This window comes from Danio rerio, chromosome 18 (assembly GCF_052040795.2).
Source record: "Danio rerio strain M-AB ecotype USA chromosome 18, GRCz13ab, whole genome shotgun sequence".
Taxonomy (NCBI): Eukaryota; Metazoa; Chordata; class Actinopteri; order Cypriniformes; family Danionidae; genus Danio; species Danio rerio.
This window is the reverse complement of record NC_141038.1, coordinates 11246861-11272671: the sequence shown is the minus strand read 5'-3', so window position 1 is coordinate 11272671 and position 25811 is coordinate 11246861. Positions and strand designations below refer to the sequence as shown.

The following is a 25811-nucleotide window of genomic DNA, read 5'->3' as shown; positions in this document are numbered from 1 at the left end:
CACTGAAAACGCAGATGTTTTTCTGATTGCATATTCAGTCAATGACAGAATTCTGTGCTTTTTCATAATTAAAATCAAAAACAACAAACTACATAAATTATGTATACTGTAAAAATTGTCAAAAAACACAAAGTCAAGACAACCTATATATTTTATGTTGATTTAACTGATTTTAATACGTTAATAATGCTTTAGCAATTTTTTTTTAATTATACAAAGTTTTTCCGTCAGGTTTGCTTGATGTTATAAGTGACGTTAAAGTTGTAAATTAATTTGATTCGGCTAAAAAAATTAAGGTTGCTTTCACACCTGTGGATCGATTCTTTTGTTCTGAAACAGGGATTAAAACTGTTACAATATTGCACTTTGCTCTTGGTGCAGTTCCAGGTTCTAAACAGACCAAAATAGCTTAAACAAGTCACGTGCAAGTAAACTCTCCTCACATTGGTCAGAGTTCCACGGTTTATTTTACAGAGTCCCACTCAGCTGTCAAGCGTCCTTATTTTAATTTATGACGATGGGCAATAAGACCATATAAGCGAAAAGCTGTGCTTTCATTTTGAATGGTGACACCCACAGATATTCATTCATTCATTCATTTTCTTGTCGGCTTAGTCCCTTAATTAATCCGGGGTCGCCACAGCGGAATGAACCGCCAACTTATCTAGCAAGTTTTTACGCAGCGGATGCCCTTCCAGCCACAACCCATCTCTGGGAAAACCCACAGACATCATCACCAGATATAAATTATGGCTTAGACTTTCTCACACATAGCTGTTGGCTGGAATTACGCATTACAGGCTTTACAATATAGAGAGAAATAACAGAAAAACCTAATACTGCTGTTGGGTCAATTTTCCTAACAGATAAACAGCTCTCGTTAATAGTTAACATGCTTTCACTTTCGTATTTGACATGAAACGCACATTTACCTGTAGGAATGACATTCATCCCTACTCATAATTCTCTCTTTATGTAGCCGTATATGCCTATTACATATCCATAATACACTGTGATATAGCCTGGTTCGGATTGCATTGCTTTCTCACTACAATCGATCTGCTGCAGATTTCGTTTTAATCAAGCTGAGACAGCCTCATCCAGGCGATCTTGGGCCGATTGTTTTGGCGCGGATGTAAGTGTGATTGCTGGATTCACATATGCCAAACAAACCGTGCTAACGGGGGAAACACACCCGGGTTCCGAAACAAAAGTCTAGGTGTGAAAGCACCCTAAGTCAGCAAGATATTTTGACAGTGTAGTTTCATTTCACAGCTAGTGATTACAAAATAGGATGTTTTGCATAACTTTCACACATCTAACTGAAATGCTTTGTGTGGTGGTTATGACATGCTTGTTTACACAATTTTTACATATATTCTATTAATCAACGTTAATAATCATTACTAAAATAGTCAAAGGAATAATGCAAGGACTTTTTTTATAATATTGCAGCCCTTCCTCCTCATGAGCTCCATTTATTTCCACTTTATAATTACATACATGATACAAAATGCTGACTGAAGAAATGTTAAATTTAAATATTTGACAAAAAAGGAACTCAATAATGTAAACATTACTCCTGCTGTTTAATGTAAACGTTCATTGCATCTAGTGAGCTAAATTAATTAAACTTTAAATAATTTTGATTGCAAAATGTTCTTTCTTATATAAAATATCTGAAGTTCTTTAATTGTAGTAAACAAAGAGCAAGCATTTGAAGAACTTTCTGAAGCATACCTGTCCCAATAACGTTTGGGAGAGTTAGACTGAGGAGAAGCTGCTGTAAAATTGACCTAAGAGGAAGAAAGTGACAAACAAATGAGAACATTGGAATCCTTCATTTGTGTATTTCTTAGCGATTGGTGTGTTTATTTCTTCTTACCAGACGGCAGTAGAAGCCCACCAGCCCACGGTAAGCAGATCTGCTATCGTTGGCTGTCAAAAACAAATATACAAACACAGATGCAACAGGGTCACTCGACACAAGCCAATGTGGCTACTAACTCACCAGCCATTCAAAATAATAAAAAAAGAAATAAAATAAAATAAATTAAAATAAAATAAAAATATTTAAATAATTAATAAATTAAATTAAATTAAAAAAATTTATTAAATTAAATTTAATTAAATTTAATTATTTTAATAAAATAAAATTAAAATTAAATAACCAAATAAATAAAGTCACAACTAAGATTTAAATATATTAATGATCAAATGCAACTCTGAATCATTAAATCATTTTATAGGTTTATAGCAACCAATTATTCTTTGCACGAATAAGATTTTGAGAATTTTTTTTTTTTAAATTTAAAAATAAAACAAATATGGAAATATGGAATTCATTATGGGTTTTGTTTTTTTTCTGTTTGTTTTTTTTATTAATTAATTATTATTATTATTTTAATGAAACATTTTTAAAAGTACATTATAGACTTGGGTACTGCATCCCTACTTTTAGTATTACTCATTCAGCCTTACCACATATATAGCTCTGTGTCCAGCGGCAGCTTTTGTTTCTCTCTCAGGGTCGCAGACTGACTGGTAGTCGTAGGTTTTATTGAAGGAGTAGAGCGATGTGTTGACCAGAGTGATCATCAAAACAGGATCCACTTCACCAAAGAACTGACCAATCTGCACATCACAGAAATGCATGAAAAACACTTTGGTTAAAACACAAATAGCATTACAATTAAAAAACTAATTATTGTAGATATGTCACACACAAAGATGCAGATTGTGGGGAAATTGTAACCGCCAAAATCTACCATGACTATTTGTCCATACAGTATTTTAATATTGCAATTTTTAATAGTGCAGTATTTTCTCTTATATTTTCCTCCTATAGAAAATATTTCCTTCTTTTTTCTTTTAGTTTGACTGGGATTTTTTTTTAAAACTGCTAACGTCATAATTATTAGCCCTCTTGATTAGCCCTCAATTTCTGTAATTGTATATAAACTTACCGGCCACTTTATTAGGTACACATATCCAACTGCTCATTAACGCAAATTTCTAATCAGCCAATTACATGGCAGCAACTCAATGCATTTAGGCATGTAGACATGGACAAGATGATCTGCTGCAGTTCAAACCGAGCATCAGAATGAGGAAGAAAGGTGATTTAAGTGTCTTTGAACATGGCATGGTTGTTGGTGCCAGATGGGTTTGTCTGAGCATTTCAGACACTGTTGATCTACTGAGAATTTCATGCACAACCAACTCTAGGGATTACAGACAAATAGAGGAGAATGGCCAGACTGGTTCGAGCTGATAGAAAGGTAACAGTAACACAAATAACCACTTGTTACAACCGAGGTATGCAGAAGAGCATCTCTGAACACACGTCAAACCTTGAGGCGAATGAGCAGTAGAACACCACACAGGGTACCACTCCAGTCAGCTAAAAACAGGAAACTAAGGCTACAATTCACACAGGCTCACCAAAACGGGACAATAGAAGAATGGAAAAATGTCGCCTGGTCTGATGAGTCTCAATTTCTGCTGCAATAATCAAATGGTAGGGTGAGAATTTGGCGTCAACAACATGAAACCATGGATCCCTCCTGCCTTGTATTAAAGGTTCAGGCTGCTGGTGTTGGTGTAATGGTGTGGGGGATATATTCTTGGCACACTTTGGGTCCATTAGTACCCATTGAGCATTGTGTCAACACCACAGCCTACCTGAGTATTGCTGCTAACCAAGTCCATCCCTTTATGACAACAGTGTACTCATTTTCTGATGGTTACTTCCAGCAGGATAACGCACCATGTCATAAAGCGCAAATCATCTCAGACTGGTTTCTTGAACATGATAATGAATTCACTGTAGTCAAATGGCCTCCACAGTCACCAGTACTCAATCCAATAGAGCACCTTTGGGATGTGGTGGAACAGGAGAGTTGCATCATGGATGTGCAGCCGACAAATCTGCAGCAACTGTGATGCTATCATGACAATATTGACCAAAATCTTGGAGGACTTTTTCCGTACCTTGTTGAATCTATGCCACGAAATATTAAGGCAGTTCTGAAGGCAAAAGGGGGTCTAACGGGGTACTAGTAAAGTAATAAATTTAATCAACCTATAGTTTAGCCCTCAAATTGGCAAAATAATATTTAAAAAAATGGTAATAATAATAAAAAATATGCTCAGCATAAATGAGTCCACTTAATTTAAAAACAATTATTTGTATCCATTAAGGATAATTAAATAACTGACCATGAGCAATTGGTCACAGTACCATCTTAAGAAATATAAAGAACGATTCATTTAAACTCAAATTAATTATTGCAAAAAACGAAAACATTTTATTTAGTTTTTCCTGATTTTTCCTGATTATTAAAATTTTATTTAATATTTTTCCTCAACATATTAATTTAGGGCGACATCGTGGCTCAGTGGTTAGCACTGTCACCTCACAACAAGAAGGTCACTGGTTCGAGCCCCAGCAGAGTCAGTTGGCATTTCTGTGGGGATGTTGCGTGGGTTTCTTCCGGGTGCTCCGGTTTCCCCCAGTCCAAAGACTGGTGAATTTAAAAAACTAAATTGTCCGTAGTGTATGAGTGTGAATGAGTGTGTATGGATGTTACCCAGTACTGGGTTGCAGCTGGAAGGGCATCTGCTGTAAAAAACAAAAAACAAATGCTGGGTAATTCTCTTTAACCCGACTGCATTTTTAAAGTTTGCATTGTATTCTATTGACTTTTATTGTGTTTTTATTTGAATTGATTATTGTAGCTGTCCTGTACATTGACCTTGAGTGTCATGAAAGGTGCCTTTAAATAAAATGCATTACTATTATAATTATTATAAGTTGGCGGTGCATTCTGCTGTGTCGACCCCTGAGGGATAAAGAGACAAAGCTGAAGGAAAATAAATGAATGTAAATTAATTTGGGTATACTAATTTAACTAATTTAACTAATTTAACTAATTTTTATTTATACTAATAAAAGGTTTATGTTGTTAAATTAACTCTAGTTTTGGCTTTGTTACTCATTCATTCATTTTCTTTTCAGCTTAGTCCATTTAATAAACCGGGGTCGCCACAGTGGAATGAACCGCCAACTTATCCAGCACATTTTTTACACTGCGGATGCCCTTCCAGCTGCAACCCATCACTGGGAAACACCCATGCACTCTCATTCAAACACATACACAATTTAGCTTACCCAATTCACTTATACTGCATGTCTTTGGACTGTGGGGGAAACCAGAGCACCCGGAGGAAACCCACGCGAACATGGGACAAGCATTTAAACTCCACACAAAAATGCCAACTGACTCAGCCAAGGCTCAAACCAGCGATCTTCTTGCTGTGAGGCGATCGTGCTACTCACTGCACTACCATGACACTTGGCTTTGTTACTGAATAATCTAAAGTATATGGACAAATATACTAGTGTAAAACCAAATCTACACCCTTGACCCTACCTGCTGAATGTATTCCTCCTGATTGGACATGAGCAGAAAGCCTCCATCATCCAGAATCACACAGTCCACTTGCTGAGAAGTAAAAGCAGCCATTCATCAGTAAGTCAGAGTGAAAACAGCTTCAGATAAGTGAGTACAGAGGTCAGATCAGCATGAAGCAGTCAGAGCCGTACCTTATCATTCCTCAGGCACCCGCAGATCTCATCCTTACACTGCAGAGAGGAAATTATGACAGGAGAGAAGCCAGAATTCATCAAACAAGTCTTTTACAGCGTTTATTAGAGCGGGTCAATTCATCTCCGCTCTCAGACGGCAGTATCTGCAAGCGTTTGGGACTAAACAGCTTCCACATGTGCAGATAAGGAAACAGGGCTCAGTTCTGCTTACGTTTTTCTTGGTGGTGGCATTGATGAAGCTGTTCATCCAGGCTGACACGTTCAGTTTCACTCCCACCACTGTATAACATAAAACACACACACATGAGCGCGGGCAAACACAAGCACACACACGTACAAAACACACACATTCTCTTTGTCTCACACACACACTCGCTCTCTCTATCTCCTTCTTTCACACACGCATACATCCATGCACTCACACACAGTGTCACCTACACAGACAAATGCGCGCACAAACACACACACACACACATACACACACGCATACACACACGCACACACGCACTCACACTCTCACATACACTCAAACAGACACAAGCACACAATCTCTGACTCACTCTCACAAACACACTCTCTCTTTCACGCACACACACACACACACACACACATACAGACTCAAACTCAGACATATGGACACACATGCTGACTCACTCACACACATACTCTCTCTCTCCTTCTCACACATACACATACATTCACGCACTCACACACAGTCTAACCTACACAGACAAATGCGTACACCAACACACACACACATGCACACACACGCACACACGCACTCACACACACACGCACACTCACACACTCACACTCAAACAGACACAAGCACACAATCCCTGACTCACTCTCACAAACACACTCTCTCTTTCACGCACAGACACACACACACACACACATACACACTCAAACTCATTTATTTATTTAAAAAAATGTAAATAAATAAATGAATAAATTAATTAATTAAAATAAAATAAATAAAAAATAAATAAAATTTAAAAATTAAATAAAATAATGAAATTTAAAAAATGCACACACATGCTGACTCACTCACACACACATACTCTCTCTCTCCTTCTCACACACACACATACATTCACGCACTCACACACAGTCTAACCTACACAGACAAATGCGTACACACACACACACACGCACACATTCACGCACTCACACACACAGGATAACTGATGAAATATTCAGCTGCTGACTGGATGCAGTGTCAGGGTCAGATGAAGATTAAAGCTCTGAAATATTCATGTCTGAACAGATCATTAGTCAGAACTTCTGCATCAGAGATGAATCATTACAAACACAAACAACTTTCAGAGTGAACCTATTTAGCTAGAAACACACCGCTGACATTACTACACATTACTGCTGCTGTTTATTATGATAATTATTTTTACTTAACCAGAGAGGAATGACTCTACTACTCGTGGAAATCCCTGATTATTCACTACAAACAGATGTAATAACAGAACACATTGAAAAACTTACAACATTAAACTTATAATTTATTTGAAAACAGTTACACATTTCAAAGGTTGAAGGTTTGTGTAAGATTTTTTATGCTCACCAATTGCATATATTTGTCAGAAAAGTACAGACATTAAAAAGAAAATAATCCAAAATAACAAATTTAAACTGTATATATTAAATTGCATTAATAAAGATTAAATTAAAGGTTTAGGAATAAAAAAGAAAAAAAAAAGAAAGTATATATATATATATATATATATATATATATATATATATATATATATATATATATATATATATATATATATATATATAATAAAAAAGTAAAATAAAATAAAAAATATATACAATAAATAAATAATTAAAATAAAACAATAAATTAAAATAAAACAAAATAAAGAAACTAAATGATAAAATAAAAAAATTTAAATAAATAAATAAAAATAAAATAAATAAAAAATAAATAAAATAATGAAATAAAAAATATAAAAGAAATAATAAATAAAAAATTTAATAAAATAAATAATAAAATAAAAAATAATAAAAATAGAAAAATAAAACAAATAAAGAAAAATGAAAAAAAAAAAAATAAATAAAATAAAATTGTATAAAAATTTAATAAAATAAAAATTCGGACCAGTTATGTAATAAAATAATCGAGTAGCATAAATAGCAATTAATATATTTTTGGAAATATATAATATAATTTATATAATATCTAAAAAAAATAAAATAAAACAATTTAATAAATAATAAAATCAAAAAATATAATATAAATGTAAAAAATTAAGGTGTGTTTGTTGTTCACTATAATGAATAACAATACAGCACATATAGCAATTAATTTTATTGTAAAATCTAGCATTTCTTTTATGTTTTTAATTAAATAAAACAATGTTAAACAGTAAAAAGAAAAAAAAAAACACTGTAACAGTATATATGTATTTACTATCATTTGAAGGGCATGTGTAACTGATTTTAAAAGCTCACCCGCTGGTTTTAATTTTGCTCCATCAATATCCAAATCCACTGCTTTACTGACAAGGATACCAGACTCATAACCAGACTCTCTGCTCTCTGTTTCCAGAAAAAAGAAGACACAAATCCACAACAAGGTCACACTGACATTCTTTTGCTCTGTTTCATTAAACTAATTCAATCAGCCATGATTTGAGTATAAAAAATGCTGTTGCTGCAATCCTTCTGACAACACCTGCCAAGCAAGACATTACATCTGATATCCAAAAGTAAATAAGAGGATTTCTATCTGCTTTCACCTTCAGCCTAAATGCTAGAACATTCTGTAAACCCCAAAACCAGGCATTCCCAAAGGCTTACAATACTGGCCAAAAGTTTGGGATCTGTACAATGTTTTAAGGTTTTAAAAGAAGGCTGTCCTGCTCATTTATGCAGCATGTATTTAAAATACAGTAAATAAATACAAATTGTGAAATATTATTATGTAACAAAGTTTCAATTGTGTGGGTGAGGAAAAAGACAAGGTCGGCAACTCAGGTAAGATATATATATATATATATATAAATATAATGTAACTTTTCAACTAGAGGACGTATAGCATACTTTCTCAGGCTCATCGTCTCTGCATCCCAATCACTGCAAAGACACAGATGTTAGTAATATTCTTGATTTTACCTACTTTTCAGCCACCGGTCCCCCTTAACGTTTAACCATGCCCTGTTTGTAATATATTATAATATTTAAGATAATTGTTTACTTATTAAATGTTGCTTATAAATGTAATTTATTGTATAATAAATTATAATAAACTTATAATACACCCTTTTCGCAATGACGTCACTTCACTTTCACCTATCCACAATGCAGTGTGTTTTTAGTTCCAGTTTACCATTGAATGAATGGGATACTTCTCTGAAAAATTTACAGCTGAAAATTCAAACGTTGGGGGGGGGTGGGTGAAACGGTGGCTCAGTGGTTAGCACTGTCGCCTCAAAGCAAGAAGGTCGCTGGTTCGAATCCCAGCTGCGTCAATTGGCATTTCTGTGTGGGGTTTGCATGTTCTCCCTGTGTTGGCGTGGGTTTCCTCTGGGTGCTTCGGTTTCAAAGACATGTGTTAGGTGAATATAATAAACTAAATTGGCCATAGTGTATGTGTGGATGAGTGTGTATGGATGTTTCCCAGTACTTGGTTGCAGCTGGAAGGGAAGTTGGTGGTTCATTCCACTGTGGTGACCACTGATAAATAAAGGGAGTAAGCCGAAGGAAAATAATTGAATGAATGAACGAATGAATGAATGAACGAGTGAACGAATGACAGGAAAAAGAAACATTTCAAACTTCAATAAAGAAATATAATCACATTTCACATTTCCAGTTTTTACTGTATTTTGGATTAAATAAATGCAGTTTTGGTGAGCAGAAAAGGCTTAGTTTAGTATTCATTTGTCCTAACATAGGTAAATTATGTTACGTACTGCAGGTTCTCATGCAAGTTTTGGAAAATAAAATATAAAACTAAAGTAATTATTTTATGGACACATTCATTTGTTCAAAGTAAATGTAATACATGAATAAATATACCAAAAATGCTGCTATTAAAAAAGACTAACATGTATCACAGCTGCCAAAAAATAGTATGAAGCAGGAGAAAGGTTTTCAACCTTGATAATTACAGGAATCATTATTCACAATGATGAGTATATCAGTTATTGATCATAACAGAACAGCAAACCAGCATATAATTCAGCTTAAAGATTTCTAAAGGATCACAAGACACTGAATACTGAAGTAAATCCAGCTTTTTAACACATAAATAAATTAGATTTTAAACTACATAACAAACTATAACCATTGAGTATGTTTACATGGACACCAACAGTCCGATTTGGAAACGCTTAAAACAATAATCTGATTAAGAGTCTACCAAGTAAACAGCCATTTTTAATTAAATTAATCTGATCAAGATTATAATTGAACTAAACAAATCAGATTAAGACATGTGGAGTAAGGTGATTTAAGTCGCATAATTAAAGTGCAGTACAGACATAAACTATTATCATCATGTAGGATTTTCACCATATTTCATGTTTTCTGATAGGATAAATTTTACACACAGCTGTTTGACACTATTTTCTGTCACTATCGAGTCAGTAAAGTACCCCAGACACACACTCAGTGAAATGCGTAGGTTTTTTCTTTGTGAAATTCCATTAAAACAACACTCTTCCAGCAGTTCATACTCGCATCCAATATCTTATTTGCCATGAGGGGCATGTATGAAATGTTCCTGAATGAAAGTGAAAGTAACAAACTGCAGTTCAAGGCGACAAATTAAAAATGAAATACCCGAAATTACATGAAACTCATGTAGTTCTTTTCTAAAACAAAATCTGTCAGTGTTATTTTCAGTCTCTCATCTTCAGCGCTTCACATTTTTGCGGTTGTAGCTCCTGTCACCCAAGGTAGAAGGCATTGACAAAGGGATTGACAGCTGATAATAACCAATCATTTGCATTCTGTTTTAGAGCAGTGGACCAATAAGAAGAGCACAAAGGTGGGGCAAGCATTGCAGGGCTTTTTTTTTTTTACTTCATCAAGTTCACATAACAACTGTTTATCTTTTCCTGAGTGCTGCATTTGCCGTTCTTAAGTGCAAAGATGCATTCTGCATAAATGTTTCCTAAATTCACGCATGAGGAGGATTTTGAAGTGAAAACAGAGAAAATGCATGCAATCGCCCAAATGCTTCTAAATATATTTTAAGGTTGCATAAATAAAATTTCGGGCGCATATGCAACCAAAACAGTTGAGCACTAGTATCTTTACTTGTTATTATTTCCTCATAATAATAATACTAATAAAAAAAGGGAGTTATCATCAATCACAACAATAATTACAATGAACTCCAAACAAAGTCTCCTCCACCAGCTGTGGGAAAAGCCATTATAACGATACAGATCACTGCCTATTCATGCCAGAGTCACGCGGAAAAAAAAAGTGATTGACAGGTGGTTATTTGCGTGTAACTTTAAGAGAAAACGTGGATAGGGCGGTGACGCAATGTTGTTCGTTTAATTATATGTTATAACATGTAAAACGAGAACATGAAAGGAACATTCAAAAAGTAACTCATGTTAAGACCTTAATCATATTATTGTCTTATTTAGATTGAGGCAAATAATTTGATTACTGACGCCCATGCAAACGTCACCATATTTTAGTGTATTTTGTATCAAATAAATGCAGCTTAGGGCACAATATACTTAATTTAAAGCACTTAAAAATTGTAATGATCCTAAACATTTGGATCGTAATGTACATTTTGGTGCATGTGTGTTTCTGGAGCATGTGTGTGTGTGTTATTGGTGCAGACCACACGTGCGTGGATGCGAGGTAGCCTCATTGAATGGTAATCCCCCAGTAATATAAGCTTTCTCCACCTTGGCAGAAGATCTGTAGGTGTGTGTTTTAGAGTAGATGAACAGCTGTCTCAGTAAAGCTCCGTGCCAAAGAGAGCACACGTCTGTCCAAATGTTCCGGAGGAGCGGTTTTAAGTGTGTGTTTCTTACTGTTGACGTATGGGGCAGTGAAGATGTAGATGTCATTGTCCAGACTCCTTTTGTAGAAACTCGAGTCGTACGTTTCGGAGTTTTCACCCCATTCCTCACCAGCACTGAGGAAGAAGCATTGTAAACATTAAATCATTTCAGTGATCAACAATTAATGATAAATTGAAAAAAGTTCAAATGTGAATCAAAATAACTTGAAAAAAATCATTAAAGAATTACTTAACTTTTTAATATTTATTCCTTCTTTCATTCATTTTTTATTTTTATTTTTTTGGCTTAGCCCCTTTAATAATCTGGGGTCACCACAGGCTCGAACCAGCAACCTTCTTGCTGTGAGGCGACAGTGCTACCCACTGATCCACTGTGTCGCCCCATTTTAATTTTCATATGTACATATTTAATTAAAACAAAGTCATAACTAAATACAACCGTAACTAACATATGTAAATTATATGACTGACTGTTGATCACATGCAAGTCTTTGAAATATAATAAAAATGTTTAAATAAAATAATATATATATTTTATTATGTTGTGTGTGTGTGCGTGTACGTGTGTGTGTGTGTTTGTGTGTGTATAAAATAAAACAATATAATATAAAATAATCAAACAATAATATAAAAGTAAAGAATCTAAATAACTCTAAATTAAAATCTAAATAACTCTCAAATTACATAGACCAGAATTTCCTCTGTAAAATAAAATAATAAAAGAAATATCAAAATTAAATTTGTAGAAAAATATAAAAAATTACATTAAATAAAGATTTACCTAAACACCTAAAACTTGGACAGTTTAAAATTATATGAACCAAAAAATAAATAAATAAATGAAATAAAAAAAATAAATAAATAAATAAAATAAATTAATTAAAAATAAAATAAAAATTAACCAGAATAATAAAGTAAATAAAATTGTAACAAATATCAAAATAACATAAAATAAAAATAACCTGATTAATAAAGTAAATAAAAAATGTAATAAAAAATAAAATAAATAAAATAAAACCAGATTAATAAAGTAAATAAAAAATGTAGATAAATAAATAAAATAAAAAATGAAAATAATAACCAGATTAATGAAGCAAATAAAAATGTAATGAATAAAAACAAAATAAATAAAATAAAACAAAATAAAAAACAAAATAAAGATAACCAGATTAAAAGAAAATGAATAAATAAATGAAAATAAAATAATATAAAATAAAACAAAATGAAATAAAATAAAATAAAAATGAATAAATAAATAAAATAAAAAACAGATTTAAAAAAAGTAAATAAAAATGTAAATAAATAAATAAAATAAAAATAACCAGATAGGCCTGAAAATAAAATAAATAAATAATAATAAATAAAATAAAATAAAAATAAGTAATAAAAAATTTAATATAATAAAAATAAACAGATTAATAAAGTAAATAAAAATAAATAAATGAATAAATAAATAAAAATAACCAGATTAATAAAGTGAATTTAAATAAATAAATAAATAAAATAAAAATAACCAGATTAATTAAGTATATATATATATATATATATATATATATATATATATATATATATATATATATATATATATATAAATAACTATTAAATGTACACTTTATAGCCCACACTAACACTCATATATTAATAATAAATTACATAAAAACCAAATAATTGCGAAAAAATGCAGCCTTTTCAATCAAAAAAATTTTTAACATGAAACAAACAAATTAACAGTATGTTAAGCATTATGTTCAAGCTACTCCTTCCCAGAAAATATAAACAGTAATCAGAGAAATGGCAGTATCTGGCCCTGAATGCTCAAAAAATAAGAAGATAAGGACAAACCAAACGAATGCTTTTTGAGTTTGAAAGTGAGTAAATATAAAAGTGATGATAGAGCCTGCGCCACTTTAGCTTTTTTAACACAGTCCTGCTGTTTTACACCAGTGGAGTAAGTTTATGAACTCAAGCAGATTTAAGCTAATAAAGACAGGAGCTGCACATGGATCCCATAAGAAACCTCCGAAAGCTTGTCTCTCCGGCTCTAGTGCGCAGACCCCGCGGGGCTCGCCGACAGAGGAAAGATTCAGAAGAATTTAGCATCTCACACACACATGCACACATGGGGCTGAAAAAGGTGCACATATTTCACACAACTGCCAATGAGACGTACCTTTTCGGATACACACGTGTGATGCCTCCATCTGTAGCCACAAAGCGGGCCAAAACTCCATCTCTAATACAATGGGAAAAAACAAAACATCATTGTCTAGCAAAACGTTTAATGGTTTCAATTGGTTCTGGCATTAAGCTACAAATCAATATTTAGTCTTAAGAAAATAAATGTTAACTCGCATTGTTTGATGGTCAGAATTGAACATATACAGTATACTGAACTTTAAACTGCTTAATAAGACCTAATTAGTTAATGATAATTGAAGCTGAATGTATGATTTAGGAGGTGGAGAGGGTCAAAAATTTATAGTAGTCTTTAAAGAGAACCTAGGTTACAGCTTTGTTCAAATTTAATACAAGTCTTTTGCGTCTCTAGAATGTGTATGTAAAGTTTCAGCTCAAAACACCCATCAGATTTTTCATTATAACTTTTACTAGATCCTGTTTTATACATCTTTCCACTAGGGGGTAGTTTTGTCGTATTGCGACTTTAAGGCGAGTTCTCTCTGCCTACTGTTTCTACATGCCTGTCAACGTGCCTTAAATCTCCTCCCATGGCTGCGTCAGACAACAGACAGACTTAAAGGAAATTGATTTCAAGCAGCGTTTGTGAAAAATACTACAGTAAGAACTTTGCCAATGAGTATTTGTTGTGCAGTTGCATTGATGAGTGACACGCAATATCGTTACAAAGTTCACGCGCACACACACACACACACACACACACACACACACACACACACACACACACACACACACACACACACACACACACACACACACACACACACACACACACACACACACACACACACAGACAGACAGACAGAGCGCGCTTAGCTTAGCACTGTTTTTGCACACAAATGTGTTAGGGCACAGGCTAATCTCCACTGCTGTATGGATATCTATTATGTTATTGTACAAAAAAAACCTGACTAAATGTCCACAAATGTCCAAAAATTGAAGCCTCTTCTTTCATAATTGTTTTGACACGCGGCTGTGCTGATGAAGTAAAGCTGAAGTAAATCGCTGTACTTCATTACAAACATGCACATTTTAAACATTTTAAACATGTGAACCTTACTCTTGATCATATTTGATGATAATTGATTCCCGGTAGTTTTTCGCACGTCTGGTCTTGTTGACATGATTATACATTTTACTACCGGGACATGCTACGTGAAGCTGTCAATCAATTCGGTGGGCGGGGGGACCGCACTCCTGCATCAAATTGCGGTCGGTCTGAAAATGTTGTTTTATGTTGTTAAATTGAAAAAAAAGGATTGGGTGTGTTTATTTCACCCCAATGTGACGGTCTATACACTATATATACACATATGTCTGTCCAAACAGCTTGAAAAGTAGAGTTTTCACCATAGGTGCCCTTTAAATTCCACATGAAACAGATACTTTTCGTATTGTGATGCAGTTCCTAGAGCAGGGGTTCTCAATCCGGGCACTGGAGGCTCCAACCCCAATCAGACACACCTGGGGTAGCTAATCAAGCTCTTAAGCTGCAGTTAAACTGCACTTTTTAATATATATATATATATATATATATATATATATATATATATATATATATATATATATATATATATATATATATATATATATATATATTCCTCCACAGCGGAATGAACCGCCAACTTATCGCAACCCATCTCTGGGACACACACACACATTCACACACATATTCACACACACACTCATACGCTATGGACAATTTAGCCTACCCTATTCACCCTAACCGCATGTTTGGACTGTGGGGGAAACCGGAGCACCCAGAGGAAACCCACGCGAAAACTGGGAGAACATGCAAACTCCACACAGAAATGCAAATATATATATATATATATATATATATATATATATATATATATATATATATATATATATATACACACACACACACACACCCACAATCTAAAGACGCCACACACACAATCTTACGCCGGTTACATAACGCATGAGCACCATGGCTTTTTTTTGGCATGCATGTTCACAACCGGGACTCACATCGGGAGCAGAGCAGCGCATCAGAAGCGGTGCGTGAGGCACGCGGGTATGTTTTTTTTTTTTTGCCCACATGCTCAGTTTGCTTTTTGATTTAACAGCGTTGCTTTCATTAGCCTTGGTTCAGTTGCACATAAAGATTAACATCTTTATTCTGGGATTACCACTCTTAATAAATACACTTGCATATAAAGTAAATCATATATCAAAGCATTTACTGGGGCACTGGCGATTTTGAATGGGGTCTAGCGATGCCCCTGATTCAAACTCAAAACCTCTGCAGCACAGTTACTCTGTGCAAACACGCAGTCAACTAGGCTATATGAGAGTTTTTTCTAACCCTTTCAGTCAAATCCAGATTTGCCAGGTCTTAAAACGCTTTTGAAATGTTCGATGCTTTGAATCGCTCGTCACATGACCTTGTGTTTTGAAACACTTTAGTCACATGACCTGGATGTTTTGAATCACCTTAGTCCCACCTTGACCTGAGTGATTTGGATCATGCTTCGGTACAGTGTTTCGAAGCACTTGCGCTTCGGGATCTCGACACTGTGTCGAAACGTCAGTTTCACGTCAACCATCTCTACCATTTGCCTGCCTGACTAATCTTAAATTAACTGTAAGTCTGTTCTCAGCGTCTGCTTCATTACACAGACGTAATCTGAGAATTAAACAAACAGGAGGTGCATTTTCAGATTTTAATTTTCAAATTTCAAGAGCAAACATTTATTTTTCTTAATGACATGCACGGATGAATTGTTCACCACAAAACTAGCAATGTAAGCCAACAAACTAACATGGCTAGTTTTGATTTCATTTGTACTTTAAGTTAACATTTTCATAACATAATGCCCCTAATTACACATACTATTTTACAAATAACTTGATGTAGTTTGTTATTATTCAAAACTGTTTCATTAAATTTCATTTTGTTGAAAAAAATAATAGAACTATTATAGTAGGTTATAAAACTAATAGAAGGTTTATCAATAGGAGATGCAAAATGCACCCATTAATTTTATGAGCTGACAGGTCAGGTGACGTTTTATTCCATAACAATTGACAAAAATAACATTAGAAGAATAACACTGACATACAGCCTGACAACATCGTATCTGACTGCAGAAACTGAATAAGGACAGCATGTTTTTCTCAGGCACTGTAACTTAAACCAGAACTGAGAGAAGTGTCAACAACTGTTTTTCAAAACAAGTTTGAATCCCAAAAACTCTCACATCTAAACCACCATTTTGAGAAACACTGGTTAAGCAGAAATCGCACATGTGAGTGTTTTATTTCAGCATTACAGTTTTTTACAGCACTAAATTCTATTATTTCAAGAATCTTTATGAAACAACACATCAAATACATAATAAAAAAGCAAAAAATTGAATATTTGGGTCATTCCTTAATATAAAAACAGCATTTGTTTAATTGAAAACACCGTCTTTGTCATATGTCATGTTAAAGTATTGTGTTTTAGGACACCCAGATGTTCGGCTACTTTAATTGAGTTTGCTTTTAACAATAAGACAGCGCATTCTTATTCATGTCAGGACTTTAAATAGAGCTCTGTGTACATGAATGCGTCCCTCTGGAGATTTCTTGAAAAAGCGGGACAGTGAGTGTTTTATGTTGTTCCATGTGTGTGTTTAGTCTTAGACTTACACACTCTGCTCCTTCCAGACTTTGATGAGCTTTGCTGTGAGCCCGGCGTCCAGCAGCATTCGGTTTACAAGAGTGTAATTACCTGAATAATGCAGACAGAGAGAAAGAAAACACTTTAGCGTTGAGTGTTTGTGATTATTTCATGGAAAACTGTGCCTTACTTGTTCTGAATTTATCAGCAGTTCAGATCATTATTACTATAAAGTAAAGCGCCTTCGATGTCCCACAGGATTGAATCAGTCCAATATGAACAAAATGCAAAATAATGAAATTCTAATGCTTTAATATAGTTGGTTAAACCTTTACACACACGCAGGTAGAATTAAAAGTGTTTAGATTTTTTGTCATATTCTTTCATTGAATGGATGTGATTTTGCCGTGTCCCACACACTGCTCAACTTTAATGAATCTAAAAAGTTAATAAATTAGATCAAATTAAAAAGATTTTTTAAATATTCTTATTGTCTTTAACAAGTTATTTGATCAAATAAACCATTTTGATAACTTTTATTTTGCTTTTATAATATTATTACTATTTATTTTGCATGTGTCCTTGAAATTGCTGTCCACCCTGTCATGATGTCAGAGTGAAATGTTGATTAATAAAAAAAAAAACATAAATCAAAGATATACCTTTTAAACTGTATACGTAGAGCTTAAATAGGGTAACACTTTACCAACTGCAGGTACAATCTGTGTTGAATAAATGCTTCTTTGACAGGGTGGACATATGCATTGTGATTGACACTTTATTTATTCATTTATTCATCATTCATTCATTCGGATTAGTCTCTTTATTAATCTGGGGTCGCCACAGCGGAATGAACCGCCAAATTATCCAGCATGTTTTTATGCAGCGGATGCCCTTCCAGCCGCAACCCATCTCTGTGAAACACACACTCTTTCACACCCATACACTACGGACAATTTAGCTTACCCAATTCACCTGTAGTGCATGTCTTATACTGTGGGGGAAATCGGAGCACCCGGAGGAAACCCACGCAAACTCTAGAAAAACATGCAAACTCCACACAAAAATGCCAACTGACCCAGCCAAGTCTCGAACTAGCGACCTTCTTGCTATGAGGCAACAGAACTACCTACTGCGCCACTGCGTCGGCTTTTTCATTTATTGAATATTTTATTGTTAATTAGTTAATGTTTTTATGTTACAGCCAGGGGTGTTCGGTTCCGTTTTTTTTTTTTTTTTTTGAGTCGACTCCGATTCTCAACTCCTACTTTTGGAGTCAGTAGAATCGACTCCATTAACATTCACTTAAAATGGCGAAAGGATTAAACATGTTGTATCATATCGCGCTTTACACAATGCTACTGTGTCAATTGCAGCTTCTCCTCTGGTCAGACAAAACCAGCATTAAATCATCTGCAGTCCAAGAAAATAGTTATCAACCTACACTTTTTTACAGCATATTTTAATTGTCTAGTTTAGATAATTTAGAAAATTACAATGCAATCTCGGAAACAGGAAGTCAAAACATCAATTTATTATCGAAAGGTTTAATGGAAAGATGTGTAGCAGTTTATTCACAAAAAAAAAAAAAATAAATAAATTAATTAATTAAGCCCAATGTTTAAAAAATATATAAAATAGTCTAAGTATCTTAATATAAATGTTTGATACTTGAATACTATACCAAGTGAATGAAATAATCTGGTACAGTGGATGGTCACGCAAGGTACAACCCAAATCTTCATTTCTTTTTCTCTTTTTTGTTTTTGATGGCTCAATCGATCAATAAACACAAATAGCTAGATTTTCAACTTAATTTAATTAAAAATTAAATATTAAACCCCCTGCATGAAATATTTAACTTAAATAATTCATACATTAATAAACCTAAAGTAAAAAATAAAAGCAGTGTGACAGAGCTGTGCCTAAAGCATATATTGCTCTCTCTCTCTCTCTCTCTCTCTCTCTCATAAATAAAAGTTTCTTTAAAGTGTACTTTTAAATATCTCATTACTTTACTTTTAAATATCACTGGTTGTTCTGTGTAATTCGGTCATTATTGTAATTGAATAAGGGTGTGTTAATGGGACAGCATACGTCAGAAGGAGTGAGTCAAACCTAGTTTTTGAGCACTTATCCTTGGATTTATTTTTATTTGAAAAATCCTCTTTTAGAAAAAAAAAATCATTTGGGATAATTTGGATTTTTGTAGTTGTTTACACAATTAACACAAGAATTCATTAGAGGTGAAATTAAGTATGCTTAGGGCCAAAACAAAACCACAACCAAGTGTATTGTCAGATTTTGTGACAATACATAAATCTTGACTACTTTTGTCATTATGATTAGTGTTAAAAATAGTAATATTATTGTTATTTATTTATTTATTTATTCATTTATTTCCGAAGTAGTCATAGGTTAAATAAATAATTTACTTGAGCATATGGCAGCAGCCAATAGCCTAACATAACATTATAATTTTACCTGCAGTGCTAATTTAAGATGTCGATCCGCAAATAGTATCCTATCCCCTTTAAATTTACACACACGCACACATACACGCACGCACACGCATGTAGTGATAATGATTATTTACATAACAGTAGTGACATATTTCAAATAAAAAACATGAATGAATGTCAAGCAAAATGTAAAAAGAAGACAACAGACAACAGTCTGGGTGGCTCTCTTTGGGGCTTCTGCGGATGGGGGAAAGACAGTGAAGGTGGGCTCATCAGAGAACAATACATGTTTCATATTATCCACAGCCCAAGATTTTTTTACTGCTGGCACCAATGAAACTGACATTTGGCATTGGCATGAGTGATCCGGCCATGTATATTGACCTGTGGAGCTACCAACAGTTTTGGTATGAGTTACACCCATAATGTTGTGTGCATTGTAATATTTTAAGCCAAAATTTGCTATTATTATGATAATTAAACATTCATACTCCGCTCTTACAGGTGGAATGTGCTATCAATGAAGATTGGTCCCCAGGCTGGTCAAATTAAGCCATGAAATTTCCAACACTAAATTGGCCAGTGTCTCAGTTTCATTGTCAAACCTTTGTGTGTGTGTATATATATGAACTTAGCAAACTTTTACAACTATTTTGGTATTCCAGGCATTTAATTCACTTAATAAAAACTTCTGAGGATTAAAGTACATTTTATCTGAGTAATGCAAAAGCTCTTGGTGTGTGTGAGTGCTGTATTACAGCGATAGCATCTCTTTACAGAAAACCGTGAGTCACCACAGCTCTGAACATTAGGATGACAGAGCTGGAGTCATTCCAGAGCAGACTAATCAATCACAGACCGATTAAACGGAGTCACCTTCACAGACTCAGCAGCGCCACACACACGTTGACATCAACCTGACTCAGCCACTAAAGCAGAGTAATCGGAGTCCTCTCACCTCTCGTATCATTACATCATGAGCTCAATAATGACCTCAGCAGGGCTTTATGTTTGCTAAAGATATTTTGTTATAGAGCGGCCCCAAATCTATTTGAAACTTTGGTGACTTTGCACTAGATTAAATATCAAGTCGGTCTGTCCACAGTTGCTTTAATGTCGCTGCAGAAATGACTCATACAATTCAAAACAGTGAAGTTTCAGTGGGTCACAGTTCTGCTGGTTTTGGGGTTCAGAAATAAAATAGTTACAGCATACTGCACGATATCACTGCAAAATATGCTTTTCTTACTACACTAAATATGCTTTTCTAGTTTTTGTACTGTTTCTAATCCAAAAATATCCAAATGCTTAAATCAAGAGGCATTTTCTAAACAAGCAAAACATGTTGTCTTGTTTTCAGATATAATAAGTCAAAATTAAGTGAGTTTTTGTTTAAAAGCGAGTAAAATAATCTGCCAGTGGGGTGAGAAAAATATTTTGGTTTTGCTTTAAAGCAATATTATTTTTCTCACCCCATTTGCAGATTATTTTGCTTGTTTTAAGAAAAAGCTTGTCTAATTTTGACATTTCTTAAAACAATGCCAACTTCTAAAACTTCAGCTGTTTCTCAATACCAAGTCTGAATCTTTGGGGATTCAGATTTGGAAGAACGAACTACCGAAGAAGCCAAAACACAAGTCAGGTACTTCATCAAATGGAAAGGCAGAGTACTTTATAACATCACTTACCTCACCATGGTTTCACTGTACATTATCAATAAAATTATTTAAATATATAAAGCATGGCCTTAAAATTAATATTATATAAATATTATTAATCAATATGTTTGATTTAAGAAAATGTAAACATAAATCACCATAAATGTGAAGTGAAATGCGACAGACTCGTGTCTTTGATCATCAGATCACATGAACTACAATGGACATCATACAAGCTCATTCTGAAAACTAACCTCTATATACATTTTTGGAGATCATCAAATATGTCCCAACAGCTACGTATTTGCAGTTTTTGTTTTTGCAAATCCATGAGAGGCCGCTGTGTATGCTTTTTCAGATCTCAAATTTCTCTCGCAGGTGCCATTCGCGCCTGCTGTTCTCTCATAAATCCACCAGAAGCCACTGTCAACTGACTGACTGAATGACTGACCGATCGACTGGCCCACCCTCCTCCTTCCCTAAATCCAACCAATAGTTTTTAAAAAAGCACCAATTGACCCACAATCTTCAAAAATGTTTATAGGGCTATGTTTTCAGAATGAGCATATGTTGACATACAAGTGTAAAGGACAAGACGTAACCAAAGGAAATAAAGATGTCATCAATGTCAGCATAATTAAATTCTAAAACGTAACAACAAAATTGCCAAAATAATACACCTGAGAACCAATAATATATATATATATATATATATATATATATATATATATATATATATATATATATATATATATATATATATATATATATATATATATATATATAACAAATTAATTTTCACTCACACGTAGGATCATTTGGCGTTTGCTTGTTAATATATTCATTGAAGTCCATCAGGAATTGAGTATTGTTAGATGATACTTTGAGGTCTTTGCAGTATTCCCTGAAAACAAACAAACAAAAAATATTTAGCAAATAATAATTGTAATCAGAACAATAAGGTCAAAAATATTCAAAGAATGTGAAGCTTTGAACCAATTTTTGCCTCTGCCATGTCTGTGAGATCCATTGTTAAGGGGAGTGAAGTGTGGGTCTGAAGGTGTGAATTTATAGGCCTTCAAAGACCAATAGAGTCTAGATACAGCCCAAATAAACCTGTCAAGACTAAACCCTGTAGGAGGTCTGCTGTTTCTGCTGTGTGTGTGTGTGTGTGTGTGTGTGTGTGTGTGTGTGTGTGTATAAACATGTGTTACCTAGGAGCAATAAAGGTGTATCCAAACTCCTCAAATTTCTCCTGTTGTATGGTTTCAAAAACTACAGAGCGAAAGACAGAGAGAGACAGATAATAAATATTCAAAACCATATAGTGAAGTGAATATTTAGTTATGACTAGGGATGTAACGGTATTGTAAATACCGTCATACCGCAATATAAATTTTTTTCGATATTACCGTAGTCGCATGACTCGGTAAAACTATAGGTCTTCTGAGAAAATTTGCTCAGGCGAATGAAGCGAACGAGCGGAAACTACAATTCCCATCAGCCCATGCGTGGCCATCATCCTTTGCGGTCTGTTGTCACTACAGATCCAGTAATGCGGAAATGGAGTGTGCTTCTAGTAGCGGGGATGAAAAAGAGCTGGAGATGATCGAAACCTAAAGCCGGTGTTGTCGCCGCACGCGTACTGAATAGCGGTGTTGTCGCGCGCGTACTGTAAAGCAAAGAGGGGGGTTGAGCGCGCATACTCAAGAGCGGTGTTGTCGCGCGCCCACTGAAGGGCGGGACGGAGCGTGTGTCGCATCGCGGGGGCACTTTTGATCATTTTGGAAGGGCACTTTCTATCCAAGACTAAAAAGGGCATGTGCACTGCACAGGTTGAGCCCTATGTGTGCACGTGCCTGCAAGTTGGGGAATACGAGTAATAACAGTCATGGGGACTGCAAAAACACAGCACACTGTTCAGATTGATGCAGACATTGACTTGTACCGCAAAGAGACCCTCTATCTCACTCATGGCTTGTCCTCTCAGGTGGGGGAAAGACAATGCACAACGTTACCCACTGCTGTCAACCTGGGCCAAGTCATATCTCTGTCCCAGAATCCTCAGTCCCAAAGGAGAGGGTTTTTTTCTGTTGCAGGGGACATTGTAAATGCCCAGAGATACCAGCTTTTACCAGATTATAGTTATATGATAATTTTCCTTAAAGCCCATCTCTATCTAAGTAAGTGAGTGAGTGATTCAATGTTGAATGTGATGAGTTTTCAACAATACTAAATTGAAACTTAATTTTTTTACATGGTTTAATATTTTTTTGTTATTAAAATTGAAGTTCCTGTTTCAAAGCTTACAGATAGATGACTAATTTGTATGTCATTGACACTTTTGGCACTTTTTTGGAGTATTTTCATAAGTTTTGTTTTTTCCTGTAAATGATTCAATAAATACCGTACCGTGACATTCATACCGAGGTATTACCTTACCGTGAAATTCTGATACCGTTACATCCCTAGTTATGACACATTTGTAAATCACAGCTGCTTTAATTGAACTACTGTTTTCATTACAGAATACATAAAATTAGCCAAAACTACGTAGTTTGATATGGACTGATAAAGCTGGTATATGAATCAAACAATGGGTGCCAAGGCGGTCTTCAGCAGATCTACAGTAGCTGGCATTCACACAATCTCTAAACCAGCATGCAGTGGTGAGCATGTAAAAGACAAATGTATAGTGAATTGTCCATCAGTTGGTCTACCTAACATACATTTCTAAAATAGCCTAAAACCCCTCTCAAACTAGATAATCGGATTAGTCTGAAGGTGAAATACATATTATGTCAAGGTGGTCTTCAGCTGGTCTGGAATCAACAGCTGTAAGTCCACCAAGCATCTTAAACTGGTGAAAAAAGCAAACTGGCAGACCAACAAATCAAGCAGGTCATCAGATGGTCTATAGCTGCAGAAATGGTTAAAAAACAAAGGAGCTTAGAATCTAAAGAACCAGGTCTTGAAGACCAACAAGGAATGGCAACCTGTCTTTAGAAAGTCAAGCTAGTAAAACAAAAGCCAAAAACCTTAAAACAAAAACAGGAGACCAACAATGTATGGCAATCTTGTCATCAGCTAGTACAAACTTTTTAAAAAGTATCCCAAAACCCACTAAAATCAGGAGTCCAACAACGAATGACAAACTTGCCTTTTGTTGACTTAGCTGATATTCATAGTTGAAAAAGCCCCCAAAAATATCTAAATCCAATTGATAGACCAGACTAGAAGAACAACATTGCATGTAATTCTAGACTTTAGCTGGTTTAACTGGCCTATCAGCTGGACTATCTCACATAAATAGGTCAAATATAACCACTTTTAAACTAACAAACAAAATATGTATCATGCCTAGCTAGCATCCATGGCTAAGCCCCAAAACCCTATAAAACAAAGGACAGACAAGCCTGGAAGATATTGTATTAAAAAAAGTTTCCAAACCCCCAAAACCAACTTAAAGAGTTCACAATTAGCTAATGATTGGTAATAAGCTTGTTTGGCATGCTGTCCCAGGAGAGAGCCCTGAGCTTATAAGATCCTTGAGCCCTGAGCTCTCTCCCATTAGTAGGTTGAGAGGGGAGTTTAAGCTCAGATAGATCTTGATGAACTCCCTTAATGGCTAAGGAGAGATATACGGCTTGCTAACAGCTTGACTTTGACGCCAATTTGGGATGCTCAATTTACTTAGGTTGCGTATATTTTGGACTGTGGGAGGAAACCGGAAAACCTGGGGAAAATCCATGCGAGCATGGGCAGAGCGAGCAAACTCAGCACAGAAATATCAATTGGTTTAGTAGGGACTTTAACCAGAGATATTCTTGCTGTGAGGCAACAGTTCTTATCACTGGGCCAAAGTGTCGTCAGTCTAGAAAGGAGAGGGAGTAGAGGTAGGTGTGGGGATTATTCAAGACTAAGCTACTGAGATAAAAAAAACTCTGGTTATTTATAGAGAGTTAGGAATCATCTGATTGGTGAATCAATTGTAGGGTAATGCAGGACCAGCTGTGGTCAATCATAAGCAAGCAATTCTCTTGAAATTAGTTTATAAATAAACTTGACAAATAGACCAGTGGTGTGTGAGTTTGGAATGGGTGGTATAACTAGCTAATAACTAGCAAAAGAGTCCAGCTTAATAGACCAGCAAACCATCTTTTTAACATGAAAATCACATTGTTATTAGAATATTCATTACAGGAATCTCTATGTATTGCTATTAGCATTGGAC

At 34.7% G+C, this 25811-nt stretch overlaps 1 protein-coding gene across 5 annotated transcripts in view; it reads right to left on the bottom strand.

The window, feature by feature from the left end:
* The window catches only part of cacna2d1 (calcium voltage-gated channel auxiliary subunit alpha2delta 1), a 229478-nt gene that overhangs the window by 23294 nt on the left and 180373 nt on the right, over positions 1-25811 (bottom strand). For all 5 annotated transcript variants that reach the window (XM_087292987.1, XM_087292985.1, XM_087292988.1 and 2 more), the window contains exons 24-35: positions 22792-22852; positions 22384-22481; positions 17487-17568; positions 13801-13863; positions 11641-11744; positions 8084-8170; positions 5823-5890; positions 5609-5647; positions 5436-5507; positions 2482-2634; positions 1886-1938; positions 1741-1796 (exon numbers count right to left, since the gene is read on the bottom strand). In XM_087292987.1, coding sequence (XP_087149113.1) covers positions 1741-1796; positions 1886-1938; positions 2482-2634; positions 5436-5507; positions 5609-5647; positions 5823-5890; positions 8084-8170; positions 11641-11744; positions 13801-13863; positions 17487-17568; positions 22384-22481; positions 22792-22852 — 936 coding nt within the window. The remainder of the gene's footprint in view (positions 1-1740; positions 1797-1885; positions 1939-2481; positions 2635-5435; positions 5508-5608; positions 5648-5822; positions 5891-8083; positions 8171-11640; positions 11745-13800; positions 13864-17486; positions 17569-22383; positions 22482-22791; positions 22853-25811) is intronic.